General features: G+C 46.5%; 1 protein-coding gene and 1 long non-coding RNA gene across 3 annotated transcripts in view; one reads left to right on the top strand and one right to left on the bottom strand.

Annotated features, from left to right (window-relative positions):
- The window catches only part of MAP1B (microtubule associated protein 1B), a 93,796-nt gene that overhangs the window by 17,372 nt on the left and 53,979 nt on the right, over positions 1–22,445 (bottom strand). The window contains exons 1-3 of one of the 2 annotated variants that reach the window (XM_044384129.3): positions 9,758–10,229; positions 6,560–6,642; positions 4,056–4,196 (exon numbers count right to left, since the gene is read on the bottom strand). In XM_044384129.3, coding sequence (XP_044240064.2) covers positions 4,056–4,187 — 132 coding nt within the window. In that variant the 5' untranslated portion in view covers positions 4,188–4,196; positions 6,560–6,642; positions 9,758–10,229. Of the gene's footprint in view, positions 1–4,055; positions 4,197–6,559; positions 6,643–9,757; positions 10,230–22,445 lie in introns of those variants that run through there. The other variant, XM_026498815.4, reaches the window with a different exon arrangement.
- The window catches only part of LOC113255238 (uncharacterized), a 24,511-nt gene extending 2,066 nt beyond the window's left edge, over positions 1–22,445 (top strand). The window contains exon 4 of the long non-coding RNA XR_003316221.4: positions 14,186–22,445. This is a non-coding gene — a long non-coding RNA (uncharacterized LOC113255238). The remainder of the gene's footprint in view (positions 1–14,185) is intronic.

Below are 22,445 nucleotides of genomic sequence, written 5' to 3'. Positions count from 1 at the left end.
GAAAACTGTGGAGTACAAGGGAAAGCAGAGAAGAAAGTCAACACTCTACAGGTTTCTTTCAGAAAGGGAAAATCTGGTCTCTCTGCAGAAGCCGCAGCATACTGAGCACGATGAGGCAGGAATGCAGAGAGCAGAGCTAGAGACAGGCCTTCGAGAAGGAGACAGGAATAGGAGGCATGACTGCCACAGTCTTGGAGCTACACAGTGGAAACAAAGCCCCTGCTTCCCCCACCCCCCATTCCCTGAGCCAGCTTCCAGACCCGCGCACCAAAACGCACGCTGGAGTGAGTGCCTCAGGCCAAAGACTAAGTCTTAAGAGCACCCACTCACTCCCTGCTTATGCAGCGCACAGATGAGAACAATAAGGAGGAGCCAACAACGTTAGCAGTGGCAGGGAAACTTGTGAGTACGTCTCAGACTTGGAAACAGAGTCTTCCTCTAAAAGAACTTGGAAATTATCCTCATAGTAAATGCTACTTAGTATAGCCCATTGTAGTAAACAGGAGGGGAAAACACCCTCTGTATGTCTGTATCGTTACTTGTGTTTCCCTAATACATCACCAGCTCCAGAGAGGCTCATTAAAGTGCACTGAACTCGGCCAGTTCAGTGTGCACTGTCCTCCTGGAGTGGCTGCTTCGGAAGTGACCGTGAGCCTGCGAATACTTCTCAAGCACACTGATTGCTACCTTTCCCTTGTTCTTGCGAATGCAGATGAGAGACATGCTGGAAGAAATATTGCTTGGGGCAAAGGTAGTCTTTTTTGTTAAATGTTAATGTTAAAATTCTAATTAAATGCAGGCATACTGGAAGAGGAAGGAAGATATGGGAAATAAATTACTGAAGATAATGAAATAAGATTTGAATTTCTAAACCACAGCCTACTCTAACTAGATTTCCTTTTTGATTAGGTTACTTGCTTGACTAATGAGGAAATACAGTGGACAATGTATCTCTGGATTTTAGCAAGATGTTTAATAAGATCTCTGAACAGTGTGATAGCAGAATTAAGTGGACTCGTAGCCAGTCATATAAATCCTGCTGCTTAGTGTCAGCCTGGTCAGAGGTCTATGATGGGATGCCTCAGGGCTCATTTATGTCCTGTGGAGCACTGACTTGGATAAAAATGGTGAAGACATGCTTATCAAATCTGTGGGTGGCATGAAAATGGGAGGCAGAGCGAAATGTGGGATGGCAGAATTAAAACATTCACGAAAGGTCTTGACGTTGGGATGACGATGGCTAAGTCAACTCTAACAGGATGGCATACTAAAGGGATAAATGTAAGGTCCAGTAAACCAGCGGGATAAAGCAAAGGATTGGGAGATGTGGCTTAACAACAATATTCATGGAAAAGACTCAGGGATTTTAGTTGACAGGCAAATGGATTTATCTATAAAGCTAAAGAAGCTTAAACTTCAAGGCTCCTCACTGGCATGGTCCCCTCCCAAAGCCCTGTACTTCATTGTGTACTGATAATTTTGTTTTCTTTTCTTTAAAGAGAGCCCCCAATTCATGTAAATTAGAGCACTCCTCAAAGCCTGCATCCCCTCCCCACTGACATTTAATTATGGATGTGGATGGTCAAAAGTTGCTTTTAGACTTACTTAATAGAAGATTGTATTGAAAACTACAGAAGCCAGGTTAGAAGTCCTAACCTGGTTAGCGACCCCTGGAGTATGGTGTCCAGTATGAGTCATGACATTTTAAAGAAACTAGACCAAACAGACAAAACTGAAATTGCTGGCTCCTCCTTGGCCATAACCTCTAAATGTTAGACCTGTGCCCCTTGCTCTTCGAATATACTTCTCTTTCTAGATCACCTCATCTGTTTCTGTATGTCTCCAGCCCAGCTCTTGGTTCCTTGAGAGTCATGTATCTAATTGTCTGATAATGCCAAGGCACTAAAACATGACCAGCACAACTCCTAAATTTCCCCCATACCCATCTCATCACTTTCCTGCCAACAGGTTTAAAGGAAAGTGACCAGAGAATGTAAGAAACTTTTATTATCTTCTTTTATGATGAACAGTGTGCAGAACTGAAAATAATTAATCTGAAGGAAAAAAACAACTGGCAGTGTTGGTGAAGGGTGTCAGAGATATCAAGTGGAAAAGGGAGCACATTCCTTCCTTAAAGATACAATGAGACAAAGAAGGAAAAACTCTCTAACAGGGAGACTAAAAACTGTCCCAGGAGATGTGATTTCACCATCCTCAGATTTCAGGGAGGAATGGTTTAGCCAGATGACTCTTCTATCTGGTAGGTTCTGGTTATGTAGTTAACCTCCAATAACTAAGACTCCCACAAACTGAAGCTCAAAATGTGTTGGTAATTGTACTTTTCAGCCCGTTTATTTTTAGCTATTTTTATTTAAAAAAATGCATCATTTTGATTTTCCTAAATGGTGTTTCTGGTTTCTCTGAAGTGACTGGCATGTATCAAGGACGGGATAAAAGGAACAAAACTAAACACCAATGACCTTTAAGATCCCTTTGCTACTGAGTACTCAAACCCTTTTTCCAAGGCCACAGTAGGCAGTCATGGCTCTAAAAGGCTGGTGACCACTGGTCTAGTCCAGTGATTTCCAATCATGCAGGCTGAACTTTAGTAGCCTTGGAGGTAGGCAGATGACAAAGTCTGGAGACAGAGGGACAAAAGCCTTCATTCGTTTTGAAGTGGTAGAGATGGTACCGGCTGTGAATGCACCCCTACTGCTGTGGGGAGCCAGGGCTATCTGCCTCACGACCCAGCTGACATCACACCTTCTGAAAGTGGGGGCTTTAAACGCTAAGTGAAATGTTTCTTTTCACCGTTTTTTATTCCCCACAGTGGGTGGAGAATGAACCACTGTTAAGTCACCTAGCCAGAGTTTTCACAAAGCCTCCAGGCAAGCCAAACAAAGCTGGGAGGGTTATTTACAGCTCTCGCCAGTGATGACAGGTACAGAGACCTCTCTGTGAAGCCTAGGGCTAAGGAAGCTTAAATGCAGAAAGACAGATGGCCCTTTGCCACTCGGGAGGCTGAGAGGCCACCAACTCAGGACGTTTCAAGTGGATGTGGAGATGCCTCCTGTGTGTGCACCCCTCAACTCCTCCGTGTAGAAACCTGTTATCCACCGTGGGCAGGCCCCAACCTGCTAAGCTTACGGCCCAGACTAGTCTAACTACTAAACAAATAAACAGAATGAAAGAGGCATGTGGTTTTGGAAAGAGAATTTTCCCAGCCAGGATAAATTCTCCAGCAGAAATAATCAAATCAGACTCTTCGATCTGATTTTACCAAATACCACTAATGTCGTATAATATTCAACACCTCACATGTATCATCAGTGAATAAGATATGTTCATTAGAACTACTAATGACCCAGGTTCAATCCAGCTACTTTAGCCATCTTTTCTGGGGGGCCATGGATGCGCCCCATTTTCCTACCTGCTTCCCTTTCTTGAGCCTTCTCTTTGTTGGGCTGTTCAAGCGGCCCAAGTTCAAACATCGGGACCAGGCATTAACAGTGAGAGCACTCAAAAATAATTAGACCAGGAAAAGTAAGTACAAATATTGAAAGAGATCAGAGGAGTTCAATCCTATCAAAAGACCAAGACATCTTTGGAGTACTCTTTCGGAAAAGAGGACACCTGGGTTTTCTTTTGGGCTCTGTCATTTCAAGTTTCTCCATTATTTTTGCCATCTGTAAAATACTGACTATTCCAATCCCCCTCCACCTCCATCTCTGGCACATTAAGAATGGTTCCAGTTCATTACAGATGGGTGCCCTGAATTCTTTTGGTGACGAGTCGTAGAACTACAGTATGTCGGAACATGCAATTTTGCTTATTTCTAAGCTCCCTTAGCCCTGGGCTTCACAGAGAGGTCTCTGAACCTGTCGTCACTGGCGAGAGCTGTAAATAAACATTTCACTTATTTGCTTATCATGCAATTTGCTTATGACATTCCCTCCCCTTCTCCTAGTCCCATCCCATGCTTTCAAAGTGGAGCCTCAGGCTACAACCATAACCAAGCAACTGGAAAGCTTAGCTATTTCCAGACAGGAGCCCACCTCTTGATCGGTGAAAATCTCTATGAAGTTCTGGAAGGAGAAAGAGCCGGACTGGAGAATGAGCTCTCCGGTATTTTCAAAGCACTGCCCGGTCAGCACGAGCAGCTTGTGTCGGGCAGCGTCCGTGATCATCAAGCGCACCTGAAACAAAGCACAGGGAGCAGGACATGAGCCACGTGCAACACCGCCCGCCATCCCATTTGCAGGACAGGGCTGGCCCTTGTAGGGCTTGACACCAATCACCAACCAAACTCATTCATTTCCCCTGGAGAGGTGGACAGAGCCAACAACTGTGGTCATCTGGTCAACTGGCCCAAGAATGCCATCTTCCATGTTCATGATGACCAAACCAGTAGTGGTGATGGACTTTCTCCCCCTAGTTTCCTTGTCTTTCACACAGCAGTCTCCACAGCTGATAATCATTGGTTCCACAGCTGTGTCTGCTTGCAGCTCCCTGTCTGTGAGACTTAGGGATGTCTCACAGGCTGAGTCACTAAGTACAGTCCAGCTCCCCAACTGCTGCCTCAGGAAGCACAGGTTTCCAATGAGGGTCCCCAGTCAGCCCCTCCCTTACAGGACCCCTTTCCTTCCAAGCCATAGAGCAAACGCTCAGCTCCAAACGCCGTCTCCAGTGGAATCAGCAAGGTGCCTGACATTGAACAGAAACAAAAGGCTGCCTCAAATGGGAATCTTTTTTTTTTTTCCAAATGGGAATCTTTTAAATAGAATTGTAAATGGTTTGCAGGAAAGAACTCTCTGTTCTTTAAGTGGCAGGAAGCCAGCCTGTCCCTCAGCAGAAACACTGCTCCAAGCACCAAGGTATTCGTTCTGAGCACAGTTCAATTCAACACAAATTCACTGCCAGGCATCATGCTGACACCAAGGGAGGGATACAAAAGTAAACAGGACATGACGCATGGCCCCCAAGAACCCCAAGTTCTAATCAAGGAAACACACATAGACCGAAGTAATTGTTCCAGCCCCATCTGCTCCACAAGCAAGCCTGGATCCCTTGAAGAAATTCCTTATTTTTCCTTTTCCATTTCAAGTTGTCTTTACTTCCTGATTCTATTGATCAGAGAGAGGCTGCTAGCCCACGATCTGCCTCAACCTTGCGCCTTCACGGATTGTCAGAGAGGTCCTGCTGATCTGGAGCAGACGGAAGTGGGATCTGCGTAATGATCACCACAAAGTGGAAGCGACCCAGTGTCCATCATGACTGGGTAAACGAACTGTGGTACATCCACATGATGCAACAGCATTCAGTAGTAAGAAAGGAATGAAGGACTGGTGCATGCTACAGTGTGGACGACTCTTGAAGACAATCCTAAGCCAGACACACAAAAACCACCTATTGTATGATCCCATTTTCCAGAATACTCAGAATAGGCAAATCCACAGAGGCTAAAAGTAGATTAGAAGTTGCCAGCAACTGGGAGGAATGGGGAGCATTGGCTAATGGGCTTGGGGCTTTTAAGGGGTGGTACACATGTTTTGGAACAGACAGTGAGGATAGGCACACAACTTTGTGCCTATACTAAAAACCAATGAATTACACACTTTAAAAGATGGATTTTATGGTATGTGAATTGTAACTCAATTTTAGAAAGAGGCTCAAAGCATGGGCAGAAGAGATGTTGTAGATAATGAAGCCCACCCCCCCCAAAGACTGTGGCAACTTTAATGTCCAAGAAGCACTCAATCTCAAAGGCGCTAAACTGTAATAAGAGGAAAACGGAGCTACAGCAATTCCTCCTGCCTGGGGGGCCAGGGATTCTTGGCTTCAGCCAAGTTCTTATCTCACTGTAGTTTCTGAAACACCCAGTTATTCTTTTTGGCAATAATTTCAAATGACAGCAATAATAATATTAATAAGAACAACCAACATTTATATTTCAGTGGTTACACACCATGCTCTGTTTTAAGCATCTGACACTTCTAATCACTTTACAAGCACTGTTGTGATCTCCATTTCACAAAGGTAGAAACTGAGACAAAAAGACACTAAATAATTTGCCCCAGGCCACCAGCTAAAAAGTGGCAGAATCGAAGGAGTCTGGCACCCAAGGCCATGCTCCTGATTGTAAGGCTAGCCTCCCTTTCCATGGCGATCATAGGGGGGTAAGCAGAATGGCTCTTAAGGGAGCTTGCCTCTAAGATACCATTTTTCTCCAAATTTGTGTCCTAAATGTCCTGCCCTGAGGGCTTGTAGTCTATTTCCCCTGCTACATCCCAGCCAGACACCACCCAGCAGCACGCCCTCTGTAAACACCCAAGATTTCATATCCCTCCGTCTTCCACTTTGTCCTTATCGGGAGGGGCAGTCTGGGGTGGCACTGAGGTAGAGAACCGGCCACTGACTGGGGATAAGGAAGTGTCCCTGGATCCAGAACATCTCTCTCTCCCTGTCCTGCCCCACCCGCCCCCGCCCTTCCAGTCAGGCAGTCCCTGTCCCCTGTGTGACACCCCGGCCCGCCCGAGACTCCGCGGAGCCAGATGCTTACCTCAGTGCTGACTGCTTCATCTGAGGGGTTGATCAGGACCACTGTTTCTAAAACGTCACTTCGGTGATGAAGGATCTTTTGTCCTGCGGACACAAAAACACAGACAAAAAAGGGAGACCTTTAGCGTTTCCCGATTAAAAGGGCCCCGCTGGCTTCAGAGACAGCAGAGCCACCGCGGCTCTGACGGGCACGCAGCGCGGGGATTCTCCACGCTATCTCGGGAGACACAATCGGTGTTCTAAACGAGAGCGCAGACCCTGCGGCTTCCTCCCAGAGCTGGGCCCGGGTGTCGGGGGCTCCTCATGCTCTCACAGCCCTCGAGGTTTCAGGGTTGCTCGCCAGGCTGCCTCTCTGCGCGTTAATGGCGGTTTTCATCTGAGACAAGGGGTGGATGCCAGGAAAACTCAACGGGGCTCTTGACATTTCCTTTCTCATGGTAATTGGGGATGTTTCCCCGCATCAGCCTTTCTTCTGGTGAGAATGGTGCTGAGATTAATTAGGAGCCTGATTGTGAAATGAATGACATCCAGAAACCCTGGCTAACAATTACCCAACAACCAGAATGGCTGTCTGAGGCAGGCTTACAGTCTGTTGGAGTATTCGTTAATTAATTCACTTGCTCATAGAAAAGTGGAGAAACTGTGAGCAAATGAAGAGTGGAGAACAACTCTCCCGCTGGACAGAGTGGCCAAATTGCCCATAAAGACAAGCAAAGTTGATGCAGAAAAAACAAAGCAAGGTGTTGTGGGGGTGAAGGAGCAGGTCTAAGGAGGGCTGCGATCCTTTGGCTCCACATCCCTGATTTCCCACACCTTCAAATAAAATGTTTTAGGGGCATCTGAGTGGCTGAAATCACCTCCAGATGAAGTAGACTGAGGCCTGTGGATGATCTTCTACATAAACTCCCCTTCCTTGGACAATTAGACAAAAAATGACTGGGTGCATGAGGGGCCGGAGTGGGCAATATATGCTCTGCCCGTTCATGAGGAAGAGAGAAGAGGGCTGTGCCACCAGACCATGCAGGGGAGACGTGTGGTTAGAGGGGACAAGAACATTGCTGCTTGGAAGTACAGGGAAACGGGCGACAAGACAAAATGGAACAGAATCTGAGGGAGATAAACACCAAAGGAGAGGAATACCAGAGGACAGAATGACCTTTCCAGGAGAATAGCTGGCCAGTTCTTCAAAATGCTAAAATAGACTTACTCTATGGCCTAGCAGTTCCACTCCTCCGTAGACTGAAAGCACGGACTCAACCAGATACTATGTGCACTGCAGTGTTATTACGATAGCTAAAAGGTGGAGACAACCCGAATGTCCACCTATGGATGACGGGATAAACAAAATAGGAGTATGGCCACACAGTGGAATATTCCTCGGGCATAAAAAGGAATGGCGTTCTGATATGTGCAACAACACACATAAACCTTGAAAAAAGGATGCTGAGTGAAATAAGCCAGACACAAAAGAACACATACTGTATGATTCCACTTACATGAAATATCTAGAATAGGCTAATTCATAGAGTCAGAGAGCAGATCAGAGGTTACCAGAGGCTGAGGGAGAAGGGCCGGGGTGTTCCTACTTACTGGACACATACTCTCTGTTTGGGGCGAAGGAAAAGTTGTGGAAATAGAGGCCATGTTGTACAACATTTTAAATGCAATCTAGTGCCACTGAACTGTACATTGAAAAAGGGTTAAAATGGCAAATTGTGTGTCTTCTATATATTTTACCAGAATTTAAACACGATTGATAGTATAATATACCCAAAACGGTGAGCCAGTACTCTCTCGATGGATGAACTGTATGATATGTGAATTGTACCTCAAGAACCAGTCTCGGGGACACAGGGCTTTCTTCCTTTATATCAAGGAGGACCAGAAGTACCACAGAAACACTGTGCTGAAATACCACCGCCACGTCATCAAACCCAGTCTCCTCCACTGTCTGATCTTTCCCAAGAGCTAAGATTTGCCGTGCATGAGAAATGGAAGAAGCCCACACTAAACCGTGATGATGTCAGGCACCGTTCTGAGCACCTCACCAGAACGAAGTCACTGAATCGCCTGAAAAGCAGTACGACAGAGGTACTGTGCTTGCCCCTCTTACTGTGGAGGGCAGTGAAGTCTGCAAAAGGGAACTAACTAGCTCAAGGTCATGCAACTAGGGAGCGCTCGAGTCAGGACCTGGACCCTGCACACCTGGCCCCACGGCCCCCAGCTACACTGCTCTGCAGGGCTAGTTGCTAGGATAGGATTTGGAAACACAGGCACGGCAGACAACGAATGCCAAGAGAGAGCTAGGGAAAAACCCGAAGAATTGCAGCAGGGACGTGCTCAAAGAAGCAAGAAGCCAGAAAGCATTACAAGAATATTGACAAAAAGCAAAAGAAAAGTCAAAGGTGGCAGAAACCCACACAAAAGAGGGTGAAATTAAGCGGTGTGTGATACTTTACTCCAAATGCCAGAAAATGAAGCAACTCCAAAACAGAACAATGTCACACAGCTTGAGCTGCCAAAGGACTGACCTTCTGGAAGAATAATTCAACTAAGCCATGAGAAAGAACGTTTATTTATTATGAAGGCCGAAATCTATACTTTCTTGGGCATTGTTTTTTGGCTTAGTTGATTTTGCTTTTGACAACCATATGCATTTAAAGCTGAAGCAAGAGAACTTCAAACTTAGTAAGATAAAATGACAATCAGCAAAACACAGGAAACCATCCCCTTTCTAGGTCCCTTTGTCAGTGGCCTCCTTGAAACAAAGACTTTGTTCGGGAGGTTCAATAGCACTAAGCTGACACGAAATGGAGCAAAAGCTCAAGCCAAGGAGAAATGAATGGTCATTTCCTGGATCATACTTTGGATGTGACTGTTTTCAACACACAAAGCCTCAGGGAGCATACTTGCCAAGGTATGACCGTAGTTCCAGCTCTATGCTGTCGGAACCCACAAAAGTAGACTTGAGCAAGGTAGGCACAAGTGGCTCCCTCCCCAAGAGGTGGTAAAGGAATCAGAGCCCCTTCCTTCCCTACGTGATTGACACGGCACCCAACCCTGCTAACCCCAGCTTCCAAATGCACATCTAAGCAAGCGGCCCAGTGCAGCCCAAGCTCTGCCCGCCCAAGCAGGCCCTTCCCCAGACACGTAGCAAGGACACTGCTGCCCAGGCAGTCCCTGGCAGGAGGCTTCTTACCATCCACAAGAAGCTCCCTTCCTCTTTGGCTTCATCCCTTGCAGACACGACAAATGCCGTGTGATAGCTGCTGTTTACCTCTCCTCCCACCGAGTCAATTTTCAGACCTGTTTGCTCAGGAATTCAACTAACGATGTTCTTTTTGTCCATCTTCGGAAACACTGAGAGCAGTGACACAGACGTGCACCACGATGCCATGGCCGCTCCTTCAACAAAAGCCTTTTTATAGGATTGGATTAAATGAAGGAGGGGATTTAAAGAGAGAGAGAGAGAGAAGCTTCAAGCTCTTGTCACGCCCGGGCTGTTGGACAGATTCTTTCCCTGGACGATGTAACTAGGGGCTGGGTCGTCCTGGCATCTGGCAAGCGCAGGGGCTGCCGGAGGGGCTGGAGCCCCGCGCCCCCGCCCCGGCATCCCGGTGGAATGCCAGCTCTCCTGGCGGCAGGCGGCTCTGGGCTCTGGCGGCTGGGACGCTTGCAAAGTTGCATATTTGGGGAATGTTTCACACTGGGAAACAGGCCAGGCATTCTGAAGGGGAGGCCACCACCCTCGCCTGCAAAGGTCTCATTCAGTTGCTTCAGAAAAGAAGTTCCCAGGAAAGAAAGACAACCCGGTTGCAGCCTTTCTCTCTACCATTATAGTCTGCATTCTCCAGAAACCTCTCACAGCGAAACCATTAGGCAGCCCTGATGAATAGGTAACTCCGCTCAGCATTGGTTGGAGGGAAGCAAAAGCAGGGGCTTGAGATGGAACGATTGTGCCACTCATTGCTTTGATAAGAAAAAGTCTTTTGACGGCTTCCCCACAAAACTCAGTGTAATTATGAAGGCTCCATCCCGGGGTGAGTAGGGCAGGGACTGTTGTGTGACAAGAAAGAAGTCTGTCCCACCTTAGAATCAAAAGAAGATGGTCCGGGGGGATCGCTGAGGCAGCAGGGTCCTTGCAGACAATGAGACCTGTGTCTGTACACTCCCCAAGGCTATCTTTGAGACTCACATAAGCCTGTATTTTTCAGTTATTGCTGGGACTTTTTTTTCAGTTATTCAAAGTCTGACAGATTATTTCAATCTATGTGTCTTTTAGGATTGGGCTGTTTTAGCGGTTGATCGTCTTTCCTAATCCAGGTGACTCTGAAATCTCTGAAAGCAAAATTTATTTTCTAGGTATATAAGTGGTAGGACGCTTATGGGGTCTCTTCTCCATAGAGTTTAATATCCATCTAAACACACACACATGTGAACACACACAGGCTCTTTCCTGGTTTCTGAAGAGGTTAACATGACTGAATTCAATGACACCCACCACTGAGGCACAGCCATCCCCAGTCCCCATAAAACTCAGAACCTTGTCTCCTGCACACAGCTGACCCTTCTCTCCCACACATCTCCCACACGTCGGTGCCAGAACACAGCAGTGTAGGAGACCACACCCTCATGGCTGGGGCCAGAGCAAGACCCCCAACGGTCTCAGCCCAGACAGGCAGCTGCTTAATGAAACAGCCCAGCCCCAGGGAAAGAATGCCAGATCCAAAGTCCGAGAAGCAGTAAGAGATGGGGGAAGCCCTTGATGAAAACACTAGTGGCTGAAACCTTTTAGATCGCCCATAAGAGGGCAATCACTTGGTATGTCTTGAGAATGAACATTTCCTTTCCATTTCCATGGATGATCACAATCCAGAACTTGATTTCCACAATTTCCTTTTCCTGAAAAATGAACACTTGGCAAGCATAATCAAGAAATGGAAATCAAAGAACAAAGAAAACCTCGACATCTATTCAGTACGGAAGGATGAAGAGGGGGGGTCCTGAATCACTGATAGCGACGCACCGGCAACCAGGATGGAGAGTCAGGGCCAAGAGCTCTGGTGAGAGGAGCCCCATGCCCACCTGCCTCCACGGCTTGCTCCCCCAGCTCCCACCACTGTCCCATCTTCCCCCACCCACTCCTCCTGCCCCTTCCCCAGGTGAAACCCAGAATGGATTCTGTAGGGACACAGAATTTGATATTGTGATTCAGCACTAAAAAAAATTCCAATGTGAAGCAGCAGAAACTTAGAGAGGGCTAAAGAAGATTGTAGAATTAGAAAGGGAAAGCTTGGGGTAAAGTACTGGGATTATTTAGCTAAAAGTAAGGGCTGAGAGATCAAGAAAAGGCCACGAGCACAGAAAGCCTTGATGTTAAAGTCTGTTTTCATTGGAGGGAGAAAAGAAAGAAGGGAAGGAGGGAAGCAGGGACGGAGGAAGGAAAGAAAAAATAAAAGCAATGAGTTCTCCAACTCTACCTCCTCACCCAAGTGGATTTTCGAAAAGGAAACCTCTTGCCTCCAACCCCCATGTCCAAAAAACATTCCCCAGGGTAAAGTTTAGCTAAATGGATGAAACCAAGAAATGAAAGGTACTCAGTGCAGGAACTAAAAATTATTTACCGATGGGTCTGCCTGTAGCTTTTAATAACAGCTTTTCATTTGGAAGAATATCCAGGCCTCCTTTCTGCAGGAATCCACATAACACAAAGCAAATATGCTAAGAGATGGGGGAAGTTTGAGGAGAAACAGAGTTGGTACGGAGAGAGAGGAGACGCCTGCATCGGCAAAGTTCCTGTGAATCTTTGTTCCTTCTCTACCCCTTACAACTAACCCGGGCCCCAACTGGGCCTGGTGGGAAGGCAGCTCCTGGGCTCTCCCTTCTCAGAGGAAGGCAAAGGAAGAGCAAGTCGGGAAGCCTTCAAGCAGCACCGAGATCCGTTCCCAGCAGCCTCTGTTGGTTCTCCCTGTGCTCCTTCTACCTCACCTCATCATTTCTAAGCAAGAAAAAGAGAGAGAGAAAAGGGGGTGCACATGGGGTCACAGTGCTTCTTCGAGGCCACAAGCAGTGATGTCTGTCCCAGGTGCCCCAGCGTGAGGGCTCAGGGGTGGATGCAGGAGGGCGCAGGAGCCTGACCTCACAGAAGCCTCCCCCTCGTTGCCTGGAATGAGAAAGAAACCCCTCAGACAGGAGGGAGAACATTCCCAGGAGGCAGGCGAGACAGCTCAGCTCCCGGCTCCTGCCACCGAGGTGCCCTCAGAGGAACAGAGGTACTGGGAGGCTCGGTGCCTCCTGATTTCGCGGTCCCACAGTGTCAGCACAGACCACAGAAAGCCAGCCGTCCCCAGGAGCCTACCCGGCTGGCCTTCCCAGGGAAAGCAGACTCCTACGGCTGGAAGGAGTCTCATCTCTCGGGGGCCCTCACACCTCAACATCAACTCGTTCACCTTTCCCTTCTGCCCGCTCACGCAGCTCTCAGCCTCATCCACCTTCCCGACCCTGCTTTGTCCAAAGAAAGGTTTTCAAGTCGCGATGCTAAGACTCTCCTTTGTAAGAGGCGAGCGCGCAGCCTGGGGGAGCCCCCGGTCAGCCAGTGCCCGCTGACTCCCGCGCCCCTCAGCAGGCACGCCCGCCTCCCACACGCACCCCGAGACTCACTCCCTCTTTGTTCCTGCTGCACAATTAGAGCCCAGTTCTCTCCCACCTTGCCCTGATTTTCCTGGAAACGGCGTTTCTTTTCTGTTGGGGATAAGCTTGTTTGTTTCTGCTTTCGTCTCCTCTCTAACGTCTGTTCCTGCATATCGCGTTGCTCTCCAAATGGTCAGCGTGTGTTTTTTTCAGAGAACAAGAACTTGAATTCCATCAGAAACAAATTCAGGAGACTTCATAAATAATTTTTTAAATTTAAATAAGTTGAGGCACTGCTTGGGAATTAGCTTTGTAAAGATTTTACCTTTGACATCTTTTGTGTAGCACAGAATTTGGTTATTACAGAATGAGTCTATATGGATTTTTTTCTACATTTCCTGGACTTAACTCTTTTTCTTTCTTGTTGCCATTTGGTTTAGTTTTTCATGTGTTTGCCAGTCCTTCTGCCCCATCCTTCTTTTGGCTTCTGTGCTGTCTTCTGCGTTATGCTTCCCTGACCATTCATTGGACACGCAGAGAAGCAAATAACCAAAACCACATGGACCACAGAGGCCTTCCCCTCATCCTAACCGTGTTCCCTGCACGCAGATGCAGAGCGAGCCTTGGCGACAGGCAGGCAGGCCTCGCTCCTGGTGGCAGAGGGAGCCTCATCTTGCATTTCACATCCCCTCCTGTTCCAACCACTGGGGGACCGCTCACACTGGGCGCAGACCTGGTGGGGGAACGGGATGCCAGGCAGCAACAGATCTGATCCCTTTTACAGGGTTCCCATTGTACCCTCTTTCTCAATCCTCTCCAGGGGGTGATTCTCCCTAATCCCATACTCCTAGGGTCTCCTCTTCCCTCTTCTCTCTTCCAACTATTTTTTTAAAGTCCTCAAGGCAGAAGAATGAGAATCCAGGCTACCAAGGGTGAGAAGTGGGAGACAGTGGAATAAAGAAGTTTCTTTTTTCTTTTTCTCTATTTTATCCCCCAGCTAAAAAAAGTAGAAAGAAGTACCACGGACGATGTTGAGGAAAGTCTGGCTCCCCGGAGAACAACCTAAGGAGAAACAACAACACCAATGTGGGCACGAGCTAAGGGCCAGAAGACAACCTGAAAGTTGTTGATTTGACAAGGTACAGATTTTTAGAAGGCTACAGATTTGGGGGCAGATGGAAGGCACACCTAGTGAAGGGCTATGTATTACCTGTCGGGGGAGCCAACTCCAGCTGTCATCAAAAACAGAGATCCACCATCTGTCTAGTACTTTACCATTTACAGAGCGCCTTCCTCTGGCTCTGTGCACTGAAACCTTGATGATGGTGTTCCAAGTCTAGGAACCGGGTTGTCTGGGCCACAGCAAGGTGGGAGGTCCCAGAGCTCTGTTCCCTAAACAAAACCTGCTGCAGACGAAGAAAACTACTTAAGCTCCAGCTGCCAAGGCAGCTCCTATTCGGGACAGGTGATGGGGAAAGAGCACCAGAGAAGTGATGGTACCACTGCCTTCTCTCCTCACCTTCACCCCCAGCCCCCTACGTGACCTGTAACTGCAGTGCCTCCTTGACTTGCAAACTTAATCTACCTCCACGGAGAGGAGAGTCGAGGCTGAATATTCCAAACACCTTAAATAATGCAGTAATAACTCATACATGCTTTTCAAATTCAACCTAAAACATACTACTTGGACCTACATATCCACTGCTATATTACATCCCTTAGCCTGTGGGCGTGGCTTTATCTTCTGTCTGGGACACATCTGCTGATGGAGAAAAGACTGTAGGCTGGCACCTGTCAGAGTGTAAGATGCCCCAAGATCATCTGAGGAACTCAATAAAAATGCGGATATGCATGGCCCATTCTCAGTTTGATTCAGAAGGCAGGGGTGAGGTCTGGGGCTCTGCATTTCTACAATCTTTCAGATAATTCTGATTGTTCTCTAGCCCTTTCTTTGAGAAACAAGACAATGTAGACAAAGAAGACGCTATTGACCGATAACAACATAGTAAGTGAACTTACTTAAAGTCATCCTCACACTGTTTTTAATGTATTACTATCCTAATGTCTGAACATACTGCTAGAATTATTTCCCTTGCGAGCAAATGTGATCATTAAAAACTCAAACAACTTTTCCCAGTAAATACCTAGGAATCATTTGACAGTTTTATCTGACATTTAATTTGCCATCAAACTCCTGCCATTCATCGAGTCCAGGGAAACCGCTGACCTTTCACCCTCATCTGTTACCATTTAGAACCAAATCAACACACTCTTCACCTTCAAAGCCAGATACCTTAAAAACAGAAATCAGATTTGTCCTTTTGGCGCTGGCTATTGAAAAGGAAATAGAAAAAGAAAAATATAAATAGCCGATACAACAGATATCACACCTAGTATCAGACCCCTTGAACACCCCTAGCTCTAACCCAAGGAGAAACAGCAGGAGCTGATTTTTTTTCCCCAGTAAAGTCCCCAGGGGACAATGCTACCTGCAGTGACAGCATCAGGCTAGAGCAAAGCAACAAGCTTGGTGATCTACCAGGAAGGGACTTCTGGAGGTCAAGATCCTGACCTGGAAAGTAGGAGGCTCAAGGGACCTGAGATCTGGTCTTAGCTGAAGCGGTGCCTTGGCTGCCACCATCTGTAATGGGTAACGGTCCCATGTTGCAGCTGGTATGAGTAAATCTGGCCGTATCTTTTTAAGCATTTGTCCTAAAGCTTCAATCCAACCCCAGAGAAGTGTGATTCTGGTTGTTTCTTTTCTTTTTGTTTATTTACATACTGCCTTATTCGGAAGGGGAAAGTGGAGATGGCTAATCCCCACCTGGTGGTAGAAACAGCACCTGATTGTTTCCACTGAGCAGTGTCTGTGTTACCCAGCCATGGCTTGGTGCTTGGACTGCCCAGAAGAATACACTCAGTTCCTCCTGACCTGGGGTCTTCTCTGTCTTGGGGCTGAAGGGGGATTCCTGGCACATCAGAACCACAGCCCTGACTCCTCTGTACTTCCTACTTTTTGCCCTGTCCACTGACCCAGAGTGAAGTTTCACTTAGAGCCTGGTCCTCACCTTCCCTCAGTCAGGTGCTCTCCGCACAGTGGACTGACTCCAGAGCACACTCTCTCCATTTTTCAAGGTCTTTTCTTTAAACTCATGGCTCCTAGCCAGTCTTTCATGATCCCTACCACATCTTGATCGCTTGCTGTGCTCTAAAAAATGGCCCTAGAAGAACCAAAAGCTTTGCTCACGTTTTCCTCCTTAGTATGCTCCTTCTCTTATTCTAAGTAGAGAAGAAGTCTCCCCCAGCCACTTTCACGTTATTCATTTCTACTGTCTGTGTGTTGTAACAGGCAGCAGCAACAGGAGAGAGCCAGTTTTGAGCACTGGATAAGACATATGAGCAGAAAGCCTTGGGTAGATATTTTAGCCCCACTGACTCAAAACTGAAGACCATGCAACAAGGTCTTTACAGGTTAACTGCTCTGAGCATGGCTTCAGAGATTGTCACAAGGGATGTTGAGCCACTGTTTATGGGGTGGTTCCAGTTCCTCTTGGTGGGCATAGAGGCAGGAAAAATGTATCACTTTCTCCAACTAAACCCTTCACCTACTACCTCTCCTCCCTCAACCAAGTCCAAACCCTACACTTCAGCAGTAAAATATTGATTAGAAGAGCAAAAGGGAGCAGTTACATGAACTAATTCAGTATTCTCTTAAGAACATCATACACGGAGTTTGCCTTCCTTCTGCCTTTCACACCATTTCTTATTTTTAGAGGGGAAAAGGGTACGGAATCCAGCTTGCTGCTGACTCAGGGCTAACGTGGTATCATACGATGATGAGTAGAATGCAGGACCTTGACTTTCAAGTCAACCACTCAGTTTTTTCATTTCACCTAATAGCATTTAATTTCAAAGAGTTATACTATTAAAAGTTTACATGAAATAAACCAGTAATTTACAATGCTCATGTATTCATTTAATTTGCACTAAGTAATTGAAATTTCCAGTATATCAGATACTCATGCTAATTGGTCATTGCATTTATTTTTTACCCCAGTGGGACAGTTGGCTGAAAGCTTGCTTTAAATGAAGGGTGTTGTTTGAGGTTACCATTTACTATGTCTTAAAGGAAGGCCTCGTACCTACTTAGATCTAATTAATTCCTTACAGATCCAGTTCACAATTTATTTCCTCTGGAAATATCTCCTGTCCCCTTCAACTCCCAGAGTTGTCTCTTCCCTCAAAATTCTAATGGTGGTTAATGGTTCCTATATCATACAACTCAATTAGAGGAAGTGCATAAAAATTTATATGAGCCATTGCATCCAACTAAATGAGAATGTCTTAGTTAACAAAATGTTCTCGCATATTTGTGAAAATCATGTGCAGTGCCTCATTTGGACTGCCTGTGAAGTTGGCAATTTCCATGTAAATCTCATAGAACCCGGATCAGGCATTCCACCTATAGGCATTCAGGTGTTGACGGTCTTTTGCAAAATAGGACAACTAAAAATAGAGATAGCCATAGCTGCACACACCACCCATGCAATTTCTGAATAGGATTTAACATAATCATGTGGACTGAAATTCAGCCTTTAGAAAAATGAGTAAATCAAGTGATGTACCTTTCAGGACTTGGAAAATATACCCCTGAGTCACCATTAGCAGAAAGCTCACTGCCATATATAAATAAAAAGGAAGCAGTGTCTAGCTCTTTTTATGTGATTAGGGCCCCAAAATGTCCCAAAGTGTCAAAAGTTGTTTGTTTTTTTCACAAGTACACTGAATTTCGCCTCTGGTCATCAGCCATGCCTTATGATTCTTAAAAGAATTAAGATAGGGCATCATTAGGAAGATTTCGTTTTGATTTTATATTCAACTACAGGTCTTCACAAGGTTACCAACAGCGTGCTACCACATGTCCCCATACCACACTTGACCTTCTCTGGAAGACTGTAACTGAACAACTGTATCTGCAGATCCAGGAAAATTTGATGTACGAAACAAGGAATAAATTCAGGGCCACGTATATAGTTAATCTTGACTTGACAGGCAGAGATTTGTTTCTGACACAATTCAACTAAATTTGGCTAAGGGGCATTTTGAAGGTATTCATAAATGCATTCTGAACCAACAGACATATTTTTGCTAAGGATAAAGGCCCAAAACCTGGTGCAGAAGTGATTCAGACAGTTAAGTAAATCCTACCCTCTTCTCTCTTCTTTGGAGAAAGACTAAATTCCAATGTAGAATGAGTTCAGGGAGGAAGGCAAATAAACTGAGGGCTTTGGAAAAACTTGCTTTTCAGAAAATCTCCAGATTTCATTTTCCATGAGAAATAACAGGTTTTCATGAGAAAATTAGCATGCATACAATCACTTTCTACATTCCCATCTTGCCTTATTCTCTATTGGTCATTTTTTATGTATTTATGCCCTTGGAATAGATGCAGTTACCCATAAGCATGCTAAACAAAGTTCTTACGATGACCACTCTGCTTTTTCACAAATAAAAAGTGTACATGGGGCGTACATTCTGTCCCGGTAAAAATGCTGACGGGTGAGCCAGCTCTCGCGAAGAACGGACTGACTCAGGCTCCACCGTGTGTCCTCGGCCGGAGCTCCAGAGCATAACTGAAAGAAAGAGCATCTGCGTCTGCTCCAGAAAGCAGCACTGAACACTTTCCCATTTATTTTGGAGTAGAGGCTGTCACGGGAGATGCTGGAAAGATGAGAGAGGCTTGCAAAGGTTATAGAGGGCACTACTCACTCAACTTAAGCTCAGCCAGATGATCGGGAAAATGCAAGGATTCAAAACTAAGGGTTGGAAAGGCAGAAGCCAGGCACGCCTGGGCCCTTGGTGGCTCAGGGCCTTGAGAGAAGCACAAACTGCACAGGGATGGGAGCCCAAGGCGGGTTAGCAGTGCCTGACTTGTTCCCTGAGGTCGGCAGTCCAAGCAGAGGAAGACCTAACCTGTTCCCGATTACCAGCTCCTTCAAGGACAAAAGGACCCCCCAAACCTAGGAAATCATGATGTAAGTCCTGGGTCAGGTTTAAGGCTTCACATTTTTTCTACGAGACTAGAATAGTCTCCTCCATTCCTAACTGCAGGGTTGGACTGCAGAAGGCCAGAACCTGGTGTGCTGGTGACGACCAGGGATACACAACTGCCCTAGAAGATTCCTGGCACTCTCCCCAGTCCGGTTTTTGGAATTCAGTACACCCTCGTCTTACATGGAGAGGCAGGTACCGGTGGGTTTCCTACAGTCCAGGTATTATGCAAAGCACACTGAAGAAAAGGGACCATGTTTCATCCTGCGTCCAGGCAAATCCACGTGGTCCCCCCTTTAAAGCCTGACCTTTCTCAATGAAAAGGCACCGGGACTTGAAATGCCTTCCCTCTTGCAGAGGACTACTCTGGATCAGGCTCTAGATGTGGCTCTGGAAGCAGTGTCTTCACTGGAATCAGACCAATCCGCTCCAGGTGCCAAGGATGCACTCCCTTTTGCAGCTTGAGGCCTCACAAAAGGAATCTGCCCTCAGGCAACGAGGACAGAAAAGGGATGAGAAAATCAATGGGAATAAAATAGAGGTTCCCCCCCCCCACTGGCATTTGACTATATATTCCGTATCTTTTGTGTAGTATGGCTAAATATTTCATCTTAAAACAAAAATTTCATAGGAATTTTAAAACATTTGGAGGAGAATCTCAAATTTATGTCACTTTTTTCCCTTAAAGGATATAACCTGATGCTCAATGTGTTTTCTATACTGTTCTGGAAAATATCTACACTGCCCTTCTTTCATATCCAGTAAAATGCATTAGGAAATTCCCTAAATGTCTCATGTCTACAAAATTGCTTTAAAGAATACATTACATCTTTTTCTTATTATGAAAAAAAGTAAGGGTTCTTGCAGTAAAGATAAGAAGTCCACTTTCCAATACTTTAGCCTTTGGAATTTTGATGTCAGACGTGAAAAAAAATTTTTTTTTCTTCCTCAGCCCATTTTTCTCCAATATAAAATGCCTGTGCACTTGGATCAGCTTCATTAAAGAAACCACTATTTTAATATGTTGGTCTGTTTTTATTTGATTTAAAGAATGACAGTCGCCCAAGGGTATCTAACTAGAGTTACATGGTTTGACAGGTAAAAAAAAATATTCTGGGGGCGCCTGGGTGGCGCAGTCGTTAAGCATCTGCCTTCGGCTCAGGGCGTGATTCCGGAGTTCTGGGATCGAGCCCCACATCAGGCTCCTCCGCTGGGAGCCTGCTTCTTCCTCTCCCACTCCCCCTGCTTGTGTTCCCTCTCTCGCTGGCTGTGTCTCTCTCTCTGTCAAATAAATAAATAAAATCTTTAAAAAAAAATATTCTGAGTGAGTCTTTCCTATTAATGGATATTAATTTAAGTGGGCTCAATTGTGTGCCCTCTCGAGTTTGCATCAGAGTCTTATAATCTACAGAAAGAGGTGTCTAATCCAGAAAAGTCCCAAAGAGAGAACCACCTCATCCTTTCTAATTTATATTTTCTGGAAGTTATGATAACGACTCTGGGATGGCATCTTGTTAATTTTCTCTTCTTCCCATAGGTGAAATTTTTGCCATGGTTAAAAAATCCAACTAACAAAAGTCAGACTATGGAACAGATGCTGCAGAAAAAACCACGCAAAGAAAACCCTATCTTTCTGCTCACTTACTTTCGCTAAAACTTGCGTGGAAAAGACAGACACGCTGCTCGGCCACCTTGTACATTTGCATCCTCTGTTCCCCTTTGTTCCTTCTCTCTGTTTTTGTAACGTCTACATTTTGGCCTTTCTCTGCTGCCTCTTTGGGTTCAGATCTTTCCAACTGAGCACTTCCCGTGAAAAGGAAAAAAAAGAAGAAATATAGCAATTAGCATACATTATGTGGCTGCACCACTAGTCAGCTCACAAACACGTCTGCGTGAAGGACAAGTGGGCCCTGTTTTGTCTTGTCTCCTGGACTGTCTTGCCCTGCTCACAGCCTGCCATTTGCCAGCGAGAGATGCCCGCCCCTTCCCTTCCCCTGCTCGCAGCTTTCCCAGCCACTGCACAGCCCGGCCAGCTTTACTGGCTCGAAGTATTTAATGAGTTTCTAATTCAGTTTTGGCTCTGGAACCCGGCCAGCTACCACCGCCCCGGGCTTGCATTTCCCTTTATACATGATCAGGGAAGAGCCAGAAAGACAGTTCTTGTCACTATTGGACTTCGATGGGGAGGATTCACTCGTCTTCACGTGACCACACGACCTTGCTGACTGCAGACAATCCAGGGACTAAAGGCCGTCCTCTTGGACAGCAGGGGGAGACAGGGGGAGACACAACTCTGGGTGCTCAGAAGCAGCTTCTAGGGAAGGAACGCTGCTCTGTCATCACCGGACCTCAGTCCAGCAGGACAGGAAGAAGAACTAGACCACCCTGAATACTTGTTGGGCCAATATGCCATGCATCGTACATACAGGTGCCCTTCACCTAAGAGGACCCTGGAACACTCTCCACCGTGATTCTAGCAGCCAACTCTCTCCATGGGTTCACATGCTGCCCTTACTCTCCTGGAAGCCCATGTGGCTCACAAAACAGCAGAGCTCCTCAGAGGAAGGCTGTGTATAAGCCACAGAAGCTATTACTCTGGGAGAAACTGTTGAGGAAACATTCTGGGACTTAAAGCACTGACACATGCCTATCACTGATTCCGTTTCTATGTTAGCTATGCAAACCACAGCCAGGATGTTTCCATCTATTCTACCTGGTCTTCCTGGGGGCTTGCGTGTGCTGTTCCCTCTATCTGGAATACTTGTCCCCTCCCATTTACTTGACTGCCTCCAATTGTCCCTTCCAGTCTTAGAGACACAGCGCCACCTCTGGCATGTGCCCCTGAGTACCCAATCCCAGAGCAATGGGCGCTTACGTCCTGCGACCAGCAACACCACACAAGCTTCTGCAGGCGGTGAGCACGGAGGCCCACGGTGATGTCGGACACCAGATTTCAAGATGGAATCTGGGGCTTTCTTACAGAGGGACGTTTGGGCATTTATTTCATATTCACGAGTGGAGAGGACTGTATGAAAAAAGTCTCCCTGGGGGCGCCTGGGTGGTTCAGTCTTTAAGCATCTGCCTTCGGCTCAGGGAGGGATCCCGGCGTTCTGGGATCGAGCCCCGCATCAGGCTCCTCCACTGGGAGCCTGCTTCTTCCTCTCCCACTCCCCCTGCTTGTGTTCCCTCTCTCGTTGGCTGTCTCT

Source organism: Ursus arctos, unplaced genomic scaffold, assembly GCF_023065955.2.
Source record: "Ursus arctos isolate Adak ecotype North America unplaced genomic scaffold, UrsArc2.0 scaffold_5, whole genome shotgun sequence".
In the NCBI taxonomy this organism is placed as follows: Eukaryota; Metazoa; Chordata; class Mammalia; order Carnivora; family Ursidae; genus Ursus; species Ursus arctos.
Note: the sequence above shows the minus strand (reverse complement) of the source record. Positions and strands in the feature narration are given on the sequence as shown.